A 12,913-nucleotide genomic window follows, 5' to 3' on the forward strand; every position below is an offset into this window, starting at 1 on the left:
CTACATCCCGTAGACTCTGCCCACAGCTAGCCCAAACCACTAAGCCTCACAGATTCTGCCCATATCTGGCCCAAAGCACTAATCCCCACAGGCTCTGCCCACAGCTAGGCCAAAACACTAACCCCCACAAACTCTGCCAACATCTGGCCCAAAGCACTAATCCCCATAGGCTCTGCCCACAGCTTGCCCAAAGAAGTAAACCCCACAGATTCCACCTACACTCCGCTGTTGTCATAGACACTGCACCACTAGCAGTGCATTATACTACATTCATCTCACAATGTGCACTTGATGTGGGACTGCAGATCTCATGTGGCTAGAAGTGTGGTAGTTAATGAAGAAATTTAGGCAAATGTTTCTATATAAGACTCCGTTGAATCACTTGTTGGTTGAACAGAAGTCAAATCTTTTAAGGCATTGCATTGTTTATAGAAGTAGCATAAGATATTGGAAAGAGGTGAGAAATACAGGTTTTATTGTGAGTGGTAAGTCCTTTTCCTGCCATGAAAAGTCTCCGCTTTGGATTCCTTTGATGTGGCTTTTACTTTTTCGGCCGAAAAAAAAACCTGGCTGACTGCTTAGATGTCACTGGTGGTACTGAACTGGAGCCCCTTTTTTTGTGAGCATGACATGGGCTTATCTCTCCCCACAGTTGGTCAGGAGCACGTTAATGGCTGCTTGTTGTGGCAGGGGCAAAACATAGGGATATTTACACAGGGTCCATGAGCCCTTATTGCACATCTCATTATTGCTCTCACAATGGGCTGCCACTCTGTCTGTTTGCTGTCAGGGATAATGTGTCCCATTGGAACCTCACAAAGAAGGGCAATCAGGCGGCCAACCCATTGTTGGCAGACGAAGCGGGTCGTTCTGTGGAGGCCAAAAGTGGTGTCGAGTGGACTGGCTGTGACGTCATCCCCCTTTAAAAGGGCGGTTTGAAGCGAGGGCGCTACCAGTAGTCCTATGTGTGTTCAGACTGTGGTGCAGCGATGGGCGTCACTCTTCTTCTGAGTTTCCTCTCTGTCGTGGTGTTGTCCGCTAGCCTGTCCAATGCCACAGACGACCCCATGACCACTGCCAACCACGAGGCCCCCGTTGACCCTGTGGCCCCGTCTTGCCCAGAGCGCCAGGAGGCCTTTGACGGTTCCTGCTATGAGTTTGTGAGGCTGAAGCGCACCTTTTTGAGTGCCCAGAGCTGGTGTGAGAGGGGTGGCGGGCACCTGCCGTTCGTCCTCAATGACGAGACTCAGCAGTTTCTGCAGAAGCACCTGGATCCGGGGCTCGACTGGTGGCTGGGCCTGGCGCCCGCCTCCCAGAACCTCACCCTGGACCCCGCGGCTCCTGAAGGTAGGTTTCCGGCTACCAATTTTGGGGTTAACAGAACAGTTCCTGGGAGTTTGTGTAGGTGTTCCCTGCATGTATATGTGCCAGGGTCCCTGTATGTCTCATCTACACAACTTTTAAATTAGATATTAAATTTCAGGGCTTTTTAGAGCATTATGCAGTTGTATTTTTCTAGTTAAAAATAGTAATTACAGGTTATACTGGAAGGTTTGCAGTGTTCAGAAAATTTTCTATTTTAATACTTACTGTTCTGAATGTTCGTAAAATTTAATTAACACTTATACTCCATCATGTTTTTTATAACTAAATTATAACCCTCAGAGAATGCTATGCAGATTTATATACAACATGCCTGGAATGTTTTTTTGTTTTTTAGTAGAACTTGTTGGAAGCTGTACATTTGTGCTTAGAATGTTTGTGGAACATTCTGACCAGAACAGCATCTCAGTGAAATTGTAATCAATCAGGACTGTACCCCAGTGTTCTTGAATTTTAAAAAAGGTTTTGTGTTAACTGGGGATATGTTTTATGAAGAGACCCTGTTTTAACTGACTGCGTTGGGGCGTGGGTCACACCCCTGAAATTTCCAGATCCCGCTTAAAATGTGATTCAAGGCAATGTATGCACCCAAAGAAAATTTTAATCGTGTAACAACAATGGCCCTCTTTACAAAGTTGAACTTGCTGGATTAAGTTGTTTTCTGCTTTATGATCTGCCAATATGCAGCGGTAGGGTCATATTAGACCCGAACAAACAGTGTGACCACATTGGTGAGACCGTGACGTTCCGCAGTCTTGGAACAATATTGGTGCCTCTTTCATGGTCATTTATGCACTTATTATGAACTTAGCTGTTGTTGTACATTTTGGTAACACTTTCTGTAAGTGATACAGTACTTCATACAAGCCATGTGACCAAGTGCATCATAAGCAATACATAAAACCTTCACAAGCACAACTCATTCATAAATGCCTGTCAATAACCATTGATAGGCATTTACTGTGTGTCATTTGGTATTGTCATGCTAATATAATTTTCTGCATCATGCTGCATTTTTTTACATCATATGTCTATTTGCAGTATTATCAAAATGTCCAAAGTGTTTAAAATGTCCCTATGGAAAACTGCTCGAGCTACTTTAAAATCAAAACAAAAAAAAAAAAAATTAATGTTGAATGATTTTTCTAAAAAAAAAAATAATGTTTTGAGAACGGACATTTTTGGGTGTGACTAACAGGCTAGCAAACAAGATTAATAATCTTTTAAAACAACGTACAATTGGCCTCTGTGGACTTGAGACCATGAGATATGCTTTCAGAATAGAAGGGCTGGACTGGTTGTTGTTTGCGAGGGCATTTTGTGCATGGTGACTATCTCCAGTTGCAGCTGGCCATCCCATTATAGCTTTATCTACCTAACTCACCGGGTCATCAATAGACCCTCTTGTCTCATTCCTTATGGTTTATCTCCCTTTTTATCCATCAAACAAAGAATACGGACCCTTCCTTGTTTGTTACCATGACCACCAGTGCATCACAGCCATGACTCTGCCTTTGCGGAGTTATCTCGTAGCAGTACAGCTGTCATTTCCGGCGGAGGTTGATCTTTTTTTTGCCGTGTTTTGTGGAACCACTTTCACTGATATCTGCTTGCCCGGCCAAGGAACAAAAGCTTGTTTTTTTCCAATACCTATGGAACAGCCCTTAGAGCTGAGTGAAGGTTTTAAATCACGTAACTTAAAAGATGGTTTATGGACTGACTCCACCCAACGATGCCGCTGGCATGGAGTTAATACACATGGTTTTCTACACTGGTATTAAAGAGCCTCTTTAAAGAAAGAACCAGACATGGAGCAACACAGACAGACTACAGCCCTATGTGGCCATTTTGTATGTACTCTGTTGCTCCAGAGGATTCTGGGTATATTGACACACAGCTTGATGTTGGTATGTGTCGGCAGGTCCCCTCTCCTGGCTTGATGGCTCCGACGTGAGCTATGCCAACTGGGTTAGGGACCCCCTGGATGGGGCTGGGTGTGGCCTCATCCTGAGGGACTCTGGGTTCCAGTGGGAGGCAACTGACAACTGCAGCCAAGAACTCGACTTCATCTGCGAGTTTGGTGAGGGCTGCTGTTAGTGTGTGTGTGTGTGTGTGTGTGTGTGTGTGCACGTGTGTGTTTGTGTGTATGCGTGTGTGCATAGCCTGTATGTGACACTGAGAAGACTGTGTTTGCATGTTAAAGAGAGATTACTTGTGTATGTGTGTGCATGATTTGGTGTGAGAGGGACAGAGAGTGCATATGTGTGCTTAACTGTATGTGCTTGTGTGTGTGTGTGTGTGTGTGGTGTGTGAGGAAGGAGGGACTGTGTGTGTGTGTGTGTGTGTGTGTGTCTCATGCCTGCTCACTCTGTGTGGACTGACATGTTCATCTCTGCCGTGTCCCAGAGTCTGGCCACGCCCTGGCCTGTGCGGATTACAACGCGACGCTCCAGTGCGGGTCCGGGCAGGTGGTTCAGATTGACGACGGCTTCTACGGCCGGAAGACCGTGCATTACTGCCAGGCGAGCCGGGGGACCTCGCCGTCAGCCGCCCAGGAGGAGTGCAGCTGGGTGGACGTGGTGGACTTGGTGAAAGGTGCTGTGCGAATCCAGCCGCCTCAGCAGCATGGTCCTACGCTGTGAAAATAAAGCGCTTCAGCCACCAGCTCTCTGGCTCTAAAAGTCTCAGAAATGTTGCAGGTCATGGCGGTGTTCTCGAGCTTTAAATGCTTGTGAAACACCAGCGTATGTAGTTGTACATAACAGTGCGCAAGTCCCGGCAATTATCAATTGTACGCAAATGAACTGAAATGTCAGATATTTAAATGACAATTATTTACTCACAATTTATTATTTATTATTGACACGTATGCATTATTATATAACTTATCTAATTTTTTGGTTCATCAAATGTATATTTGGATTATTTAATATTTGATATTCTCATCAATCCCAACATTAGAAACTGTCACGTTGCTTCAGCCTATTGAGAAAAATAGGTTGTTGATAACGTGGTGCTGAAGCAGGCCACTTATGAGAAACTCACCCACACCTCTGAAAGTTTCAGCAGTTGGTCATTGGTCAGTGAAGCAGGATACCACCTTGTGTTTTTTTTTTTTTGAGGACCTTCTACACTGGGCAATCAGAGGGGAAAAAAACAAACATAATGGGTTGCAGAAGGTCATTATGATTGGCTGATACCTTGATGCATTGTTGCCTGCTCCATTTCTGAAACACACAACAGAGCTGTTACTGATGCATAGTAAACATCACTTAACATACCTAACAGAGAGCTAAATGCAGCAGTAAAGAGCAACGAAACCCCTCTTTCAAATATAATTCCACTCATACAGAAGCCTTACAGTGCTGATACAAAGATGACTTTGTATGTGACAAAGCCACAATGGCTGTACCATGCGCTTTGAAGGGACGGACTGCATCTGAAATCCAAATGCATTTCGATAAATATTGACTGAGGGATTTCTGACAAAGGCCTGCTTGTGTTTCCAGATCGTGTTGCTTGGGGTGGAGCAGATATTACTCATAACTATTACTCTGTGATTGATTGGGCTACATTTAGAATATTTGAATGATGATCCTCCACTTAATTCTGAATTTGTGTTCTTCACACGTGTACATTGTTGAAGTACCTTTGTGTTTTTGAAGCATGGACACCCATTTTGTTGTGCTGGTTAAAGGCAAGAGCACCCTCCTGACCCCTCCCTGACCGCTCTGTGTACCCAGGACACTGCCATGGGCTGCAGGCGTGTCAGGTGGCCCTGGATGTAGCATCGCTTGGGGAGCCCTGTCCAGGACTGGGAAGCTATCTGTCTGTGGAGTACCACTGCAAAGACGGTCAGACCCCGCCAACCCCCACCCCCCGCACCACGCACCCCACGCTGCATACAGTGTTCTACTCAAAACACTCGATACTCTCATTGAAACTTCTGGAACGTTCTGTGTACTGCATGTCTCATGACTCACAACCCAAAACACTATCACAGAATATTCTGGGACATTCTTAACAGCCAGGGACTTAAAGTGCTTGCTGATTGGAGGTAATCTGTTCAAAGAATTTGATCGGCTGATAAAAAGGTAACGTACATAAAGTAATCAAATTATCTTTTTTATTACTTATGGTAGAATTGCTTGATTTACCTGGTAGCCTGATTTGTTTATTATCCCACATAGGTATGGTAAATGAATAAAGGAATGTAGAAAGTGCACCAATACTGTATGCGGGCATATGCTGTACAGTTAGCTGACTTCCATCAAGAGTGTTAATTTAGGTGCTAGATGGCTACTGGGATAAAGTGTTGTTATAGTAATGTATGTCTTACAATTAATGGTGCTGTTGATTAACTATGAAATATGAGGCACTGGAAAAGTAATAATAATAAACTTTATATATGCAGTGATAATCGGTGATAACCTTTGCCACAGCAGGGAAAGCTAATATGAGTTATGTAATGACAAATAGCATGGTGGAAATAATATTACAGTAATCATATTCCATCACAGAAAGGCAAAATTAGCCTTTCGGTATTTACATTACATTAATTTAAGCAGATGGCCTTATCCAGTGTGACTTACGATATAGGAGAAACAGAAGTGCACCTGATGAATATGATCAATTGGGCCCGACCTGACTAACAAAATTCCCCCGACCAATAACCAATAAGATGTGACATTACTAGAGCACAAGTAGTGTGAACCAATAACTAAAATCCATCCATTACAAGCCTTCAGAAGAGAAACTTAAAGCCACAAAAATATAACCTTAAACCATAAAATACCTAAACTTGATGGGAGTCGAGCCAAGATGCTGTCTGAAAAGATATTCCATGCTATGTGTTCTTGTTGCTCTTATCACTCCTGTGTCACTTATTTAATGTATCCTGTTATGATAAGCTTGTTAAGGTGCTCTTTGGGGCAATAAAAGTATATTTGACACAAGGCTGTAAAAAAATTAACAGCGTACACCATAAACTTGCTAAACACTCTAGGTTTAGCATGCCTGTAGTTCCAGTTGGCCAGAGCTGAGGGTAGGGCCGTGGTCACTGTGCGTACTTTAGACCGACTATCTGTGCGTGCGCTACGTGTCTGTTCTGTGAGTCCGAGCACATACTCACCCCCCCCTTCCCCCCCCCCCCCTCACCCACACACCTCACTGTAGGCTTATCTGCTGCTGAACTGAACATAGCAAATTAGATTAAATTTTCTTGTGTCATTGTAAGCTGAAATGATTAAAAGTCCTCCAGAGGAGTTCAGTCAGTAAAGGTGCTCATCACAGGTGTGGGGTGGGCTGCATAGTTATTGCTTTGAGCTTTGCTCCCAGGTACTTCCTCTGTCCACTCTGACTGTGAGTGTTTCAGACAAACAAACAAAAAAGATCTGGGTTTATGGTTATTTTGGCCTAGGTTCAGCTCTTATGTGTTTTTTCCTTTACAAACACAGTTTGGTGAGTTTAGCAATCTCACTAAAATAAACTTGCCAATCTTTTTTTCAAGTACAAAAAAAGGATTTCATTATGATTTAAAAGGTAAGGTCAAATGCTGATTTTATCCTGGCCTTTCTGGTACATTGTTGTGAAAAACTACTTCCTACACAAATAAAGCTGGCACCATCTGGCAATTTGTGGATGATGCAGTTATGCTATATCGAGGCTCAGCTGCATTGCCATGTTTAAACTGTTGTAAAGATAACGCTGAAATTTAATTGAAATTGATTTTATAATTAAGTGAAATAAAAACCATCTAATGTCACTGTGACATCTGTTGCTGGCAGGTCTCCGACTGTTAATGAGCAAGCTGGCTGCCGTTTTTGACAATGTCACAATCACAGTCAAGTGGCTACTCCACCCATTCCAGGGAAATCTCACCTGCACCCTCAGCGCTGGCGATGGGCACACTGTCGACCCCTACAGTCCAGAGAAGTGAGTTGCACCATTTTGTCTTACGTCACTGGCAGCCTTGCTGAGAGCGCAACCATGGTGGCATGTTAAATGGGAGCTCTGCAATGTTGCCCATGGGGTGGGTTTCAGCATGTGGGTTTGTTCATGTCTCCTCACACACCAGTGGCCTCCTCTGGTCAGTCAGGTACCTGCAGTCTGCCTGTGGCAGCCACACATGAAGTGTTCTCCTCTGAAACGATGAATGTTCAGCTGAGACGGTAGACTGCAACCCAGAAAGAAAGGGCAGCACATGCTCTGAAGGAGTGTGCGTGCATTTCTGCACTCTCCTGTTCTGATTAAATGATTTGCAGCAATAAGAATGAAAAAGATATGAAAGTACACCTTCCAATTTGGGAGAAAAAAAACCTTTCAACAGTTTAAAATTCATGAGTATTAAGTAGAACTTTATTTAACGTGGGCATGTTGTGACAGCAGTCGCTGATACATAATGTTTTTTTGTCACACATGGTGAGTTCCTGGGTCTCATGTATGATGTCCATCTTGTCTTATGTTTAGGTCAGAAAGCAGCATGGTTCACAAGTATACCCGGCCTGGCATTTTCACGGTTGGGGTGGAGTGCACCACCAGCGAGTGGCATGTGACTGCACAGAAAACCATTACCATTCAAGAGCCAATCGGCGAGTTTGGTGTCATTCGGTGCTATGGTTTGAACCAATCAGGGGACAGCACAAACTGCAAGGCCCTTTATGGCAGCACTTTGAACATCCAGGTGGAGGTGAATGCAGGTAGATGGCTTGAATACTGTCAACATTTCTGACTTGTCCTAAAATGAATAAATGGATGTTTAATTGGCTTGTCGGTTGGTGAAGGTGAAAAAATAGGCATATTTTAACCATTCTAAAAATTAAGAGATTCTTGCTGTAACAGGTTATGAAGCTCTTGTAGTTCTGATAACTGGCAACAAAAAGTAATATATTGCCATAAACAGTACCTTTGTTCAAAGGCTTCAATCAGACTGTACAAGTACCTCTTACCTAGGAAACGGTATAGGAAATAGGAAGTTGCATAATCACACCAGTCATAGGAAAGCAAGGCTGGCAAAGGAAGCATAAACCTGTATACAACTTCCATATAAAGCAGATAATAAAGATACATAGATTCATGTACTAAAAGAGAACCCCTTTAATAATACACCTTAATTTAAAAAAGCTAAATGCGGTTCTAGGGACCAACATCACATACAAAGTCCAGAGCGGTCAGACCGTCCTGGCCACGGCGACCGCGGTGCGAGGGATCCACCCTGAGAACATCACAGTGGACCAGGACGCCCAGCTGCAGCTGGGACCGGGCTGCCACCAGCTCACCCTGCTGGCCTCCAATGAGGTGACCGCCGTGGATGTCTCTACGGAGATTCTGGCCTGCTTCCTGGAGCCGGTGGGGGGCCTGGAGGCCTGGCTGCTGTCGTCGGGGGACGAGCTGTGCACGGGGTCCGAGCTCCGGGTCAACGTCTCGCTGGCCCGTGGGTCTCCTGCGCGGCTGCTCTTCCGCATATCCAACGGCAACAGCAGCGTCTACGAGACGAGGGAGATGATGAACAGCAGCCTCCAGGAGTTTGGGGTCGCAGCTGATGCACAAGGTGTCTGTCTGTCTGTCTGTCTGGCATTTGCAATCATTTTAAATATATAAGCGTAGGTATCCACTAGCAGATTTTATGGCAGTGCCTATCCCAGTATATCACTCCGAGATTAAAAACAATGATTCATATTTTACGATTTGTCACCTTGGTGATGGCAGGATTAATTTTTGACAAGGAGTAAGCGTTCATGATCGATTAGAATGAAAAAATTATACGTTCTCTTTTTCAATTGCAGCAGACAGACTGGTGGATATTTACATGAAATATTTTCCAACTGCAACATTCCAAGTGAGTGTCAGAGCAGCAAATGACCTATCAGAGATGGACTTGGATGTGGGAAGCATAACTATGGTTTGCAACAGTTCTCAAACCAATGAGGTAAGATGAACATGCTATGGTTGATACAATTAAATTGTGCTGCGGGTCTGCTGGTTCACAAAGGATGATTTCATACTTCATATCATCTCCCTGCCAAACCCCTGCTTCCAAAACATGTTTCAAATCATGGTGTGCTATGGGCATTCACAAATGCAAGCCTCCCATAGCACACCATGCATGCCATGAAGTTCAGCAATGACATCATGCATGGACCATTGGTAGTGCGTTATTTAACTGAAAAGGGAATCACTGTCATCTACAGTACAGCTTTGCCGTCCATACCCCCTGATGTTCACAATCCCTTAAAATTGGTGATTTCCCATAATTATTATGGAATCATTTCTATCCTACAGTACAGTTCACAGAAGCTATTTAGTTTTTGCACTTTTCATTATGGACTACTTAAATTGAAAATAAGCATGCATCTCATATGGTAGTGTTTTGTTACACTTCCAATGTCTGTTGGAATTCCAAAAAAATGATTTTCATAATTTTTTGATAAACCTTGCAGAAACATGAAGCCTTTTTGATCTTATAGCACACAGTGGACTACAATTATTATAAAGAAATAGCTGAATGTGTAGGTGTGGTGGCCACACTAATGGTAATATTTGCCACAGTGAATTTTTATTTTTGCACACTCTGCTTGATCCATTTATCTTCAAACTACGCAAAGAGACTCAGTGTCACCATCTTTTGATATTTCCAGAGTCCCAACAAATACTTACGCCATGCTAATGCCATGCTAATGATAAACTAAGTGTAAACCTTTGATTCTGAGGCATTTTCTGTTGTCGACAGACCAACGAACATTCCAGAGTCCCCCGGGGCGATTCCAACGTTAATATCGAAATGTCACCAAAGAATCCAGTCATCGGTGACTCTGTTACACTCCAGGTGAAAGACCTGCCAAAAAGCAGTAGTGATTACAATTTTGCCTGGAACTGCAGTAAGTTAGGGTTTTTTTTAATTTTTTTAATTGAAATAAATTTGGGGAAATTGTGACCTCTAGAGGGTAATAACCTCACAAGCTAAACCTAAATAGACAGGTTTCATGGGAGAGTTATTATGATATTCACGCAGTATATCACGCAGTCTAACTATGATAGAAGTGTGTGTTTTTTATTTTCTCAACTGATCAGAAAGGACCTTATCCTGATCTACTGTAATTGGTTGGTTCATTCAAGACTGAACCAAAAAAGTATAGATAGTAGTGAGCATCACAGTTAGATGGTTGATGACATCATGATTCATATTAGACCTGTCATGCTTAGGTATTTGTGTTTAATTGAGTATTATGGTAATGTGATAAAAACAATTATGTCATGGGCATTGTTGGTTTGATTTTGATGAGTTCTAAAAACTTCTGAACAATGCTTATAATAATGCTGGTCTTACCACTGTTCCATCTCTTACCATAGGTGGCGGGTGTAAAGATGGCTGCCCAACAGGCAATTTAGAAAATCTGGAAATTCCCAGTAAATGCATGCCAGACACATTTGACGTTGCTAAGTACACTGTCAAAGCATCCCTAAAAAATGGTGATTCAGGCCCCGAGAGAGCATCCCAATGTATAATTGTAAAGCCAAAGGAGGATTTGAAAATAAGTATAAGGTAAGGACTGCATGGCAATTGTAGCCTTGTATAGCTGCTGGTTTGGCAGTATAATATAATGATTATAGCACAGGGCTTATATAGATAGAGTTCCATGGAACCACTCCTTACATTTCCATGCTCTAGTTCAGGGGTGGCCAACCCTGGTCCTGGAGAACTTCAGGTTGTCATTTTTTACCCAGCCCTTAATTGATTGATGAAAGCAATTAGTCACACAGTTGACTTACCTCACCTGGTATCTTAGGTCTGAAATGGAGTAAAAGCAAAAACCTTTCAGATCTTGTAGGTTTCCAGGACCAAGGTTGTTCCCCAAGGTATTGGCACTTTCTTTGAAAACATGGGTCAATGGGTCAAAATAGTTATTATAATGTATTTTGCAGAGATTACACCTCTCTGCAACTTTCCTTTTTTAACTACTGTTAGTTTTACTAGACCTAATTATTTTTTATATGTGATGTCAATTTTGTGTCCTACCCGTTGGTGTTGTAAGCTATTCCTATGCTGTAATATGACATTGTGAAGCCGTAGGCCGACTTCCTTGACCATTACCTGTATTTCCTGATCTGTAAATTTAAGTTTTCTTGTTTGTGGTTCCCTCGTTACCCGCTACTTGTGCCTCAGTGCTCCATATCCATTTCTTAGCGCCTAGTAATCTGAACATGTAAGCATGCCATATTGTTTCTGAACCTTTTAATGGGTGCCTCCTACCCCAAAATTGCAAATGAGGGTGTGTATTTATTTTATTAGTTTTGGTAAATCAGTCAATAATATGCCAGTATTTCAACCGCAACGGAGACACAATATTGCGAATATTTTTGAGCTGTGTCTATTTCCTTAGTAAATCTGGTCATTAGGGTCAGATGTACTAAGCTCTTTGTGACTAGTTTCAGACACGGATATGATGCATTCTGCTCCAGAGACATGCATGTTAAGTACCAAACAGGTGCATGGAGCTGGAAGTGCAGTTTGCATGTCTGAGTTATGGCAATGGCCGCTTCTATCATTAATGCAGTGCATTTAAGGGAGGGTTGTGCATAAAACAGGCAGAGATATTATAAGTCTGGCTGATTATGTATTCCATTGAGTTTACTAAATGTACGCAATTAACGAGGGTTGATGTTTTGCATGAAATTTCTCCACCTCTAAAGAGCAGGTGTAAATGAAGACGAAAGCAAGAAGGAGACAAAGGCATAGGCCTAGAAATCTTTGCAACAAGAATCACACTGTTTCAACTCCCTGAACAATAAATCATCAAACGGTACAGATTAAGTAGTCACACAACTAACTACTCTTCTGGAAGAAATAAAAGATAGCCTAGAACCTCCCACAAAATGTTCCCATTCCATCCCGGCAATAGCCAAGCAACATTACTTTGTCTCTCCTCTGGATCATTTCAATCGACAACTGCCACCACAGAGGGAGCGTTTTGTTGTGTGCTGTCCGTAGTGCTAGATACACTCTCACTTGCAAATACATCAATTTCCTCACATCCAATGAAAATATTCAACGGAATAAGCAGGAGTTTAACTGTGCCTTCTGATCTCCACTTCATATGCAAAACTGTTTGCATGTATGCACTGTGCATACATGCAAACATTCCCTTATCAGGCTACAATTTGTGCTGCGAGTTTTGTGTATGTGCATCTGGTCTATATGACTTGTTCAAGATGGTAAACATTATTCTCTGAATATGAATGTGTAGATGTGGGTAATTGTTACAGTAAATGGTCTTCTAATCATTTACAGGTTTGTTAATGTTTTTTACATTTATATACGCAGCTGTGATTTGACTCCTTGAGGTTCAAAGTGTGAATATCTGATGATAACACTTGTGGTAGGTGCTGTCTAGGTCTGTTTACCATTTTCAGGCACATGTCTTGGGAAGTTTATTTTATAATGTCTTTTTGGAAGCTGACCTCCACAATATATCATGTGTAATCACACACGGGTCCCCAGAAAAGCTACTCTCATTTGGATAAGATCAACTCT

The 12,913-nt window shown here is 42.6% G+C and overlaps 1 protein-coding gene across 1 annotated transcript in view; it reads left to right on the forward strand.

The window, feature by feature from the left end:
* The first annotated feature begins 1,015 nt into the window (after nt 1-1,015).
* The window catches only part of pkd1l2a (polycystic kidney disease 1 like 2a), a 40,795-nt gene continuing 28,897 nt past the window's right edge, over nt 1,016-12,913 (forward strand). Inside the window, exons 1-10 of the mRNA XM_035419520.1 lie at nt 1,016-1,347; nt 3,305-3,463; nt 3,790-3,978; nt 5,127-5,237; nt 7,170-7,317; nt 7,852-8,081; nt 8,522-8,932; nt 9,168-9,310; nt 10,112-10,259; nt 10,732-10,924. Coding sequence (XP_035275411.1) covers nt 1,068-1,347; nt 3,305-3,463; nt 3,790-3,978; nt 5,127-5,237; nt 7,170-7,317; nt 7,852-8,081; nt 8,522-8,932; nt 9,168-9,310; nt 10,112-10,259; nt 10,732-10,924 — 2,012 coding nt within the window. The 5' untranslated portion in view covers nt 1,016-1,067. The remainder of the gene's footprint in view (nt 1,348-3,304; nt 3,464-3,789; nt 3,979-5,126; nt 5,238-7,169; nt 7,318-7,851; nt 8,082-8,521; nt 8,933-9,167; nt 9,311-10,111; nt 10,260-10,731; nt 10,925-12,913) is intronic.

This window comes from Anguilla anguilla, chromosome 5 (genome assembly GCF_013347855.1).
Source record: "Anguilla anguilla isolate fAngAng1 chromosome 5, fAngAng1.pri, whole genome shotgun sequence".
In the NCBI taxonomy this organism is placed as follows: domain Eukaryota; kingdom Metazoa; phylum Chordata; class Actinopteri; order Anguilliformes; family Anguillidae; genus Anguilla; species Anguilla anguilla.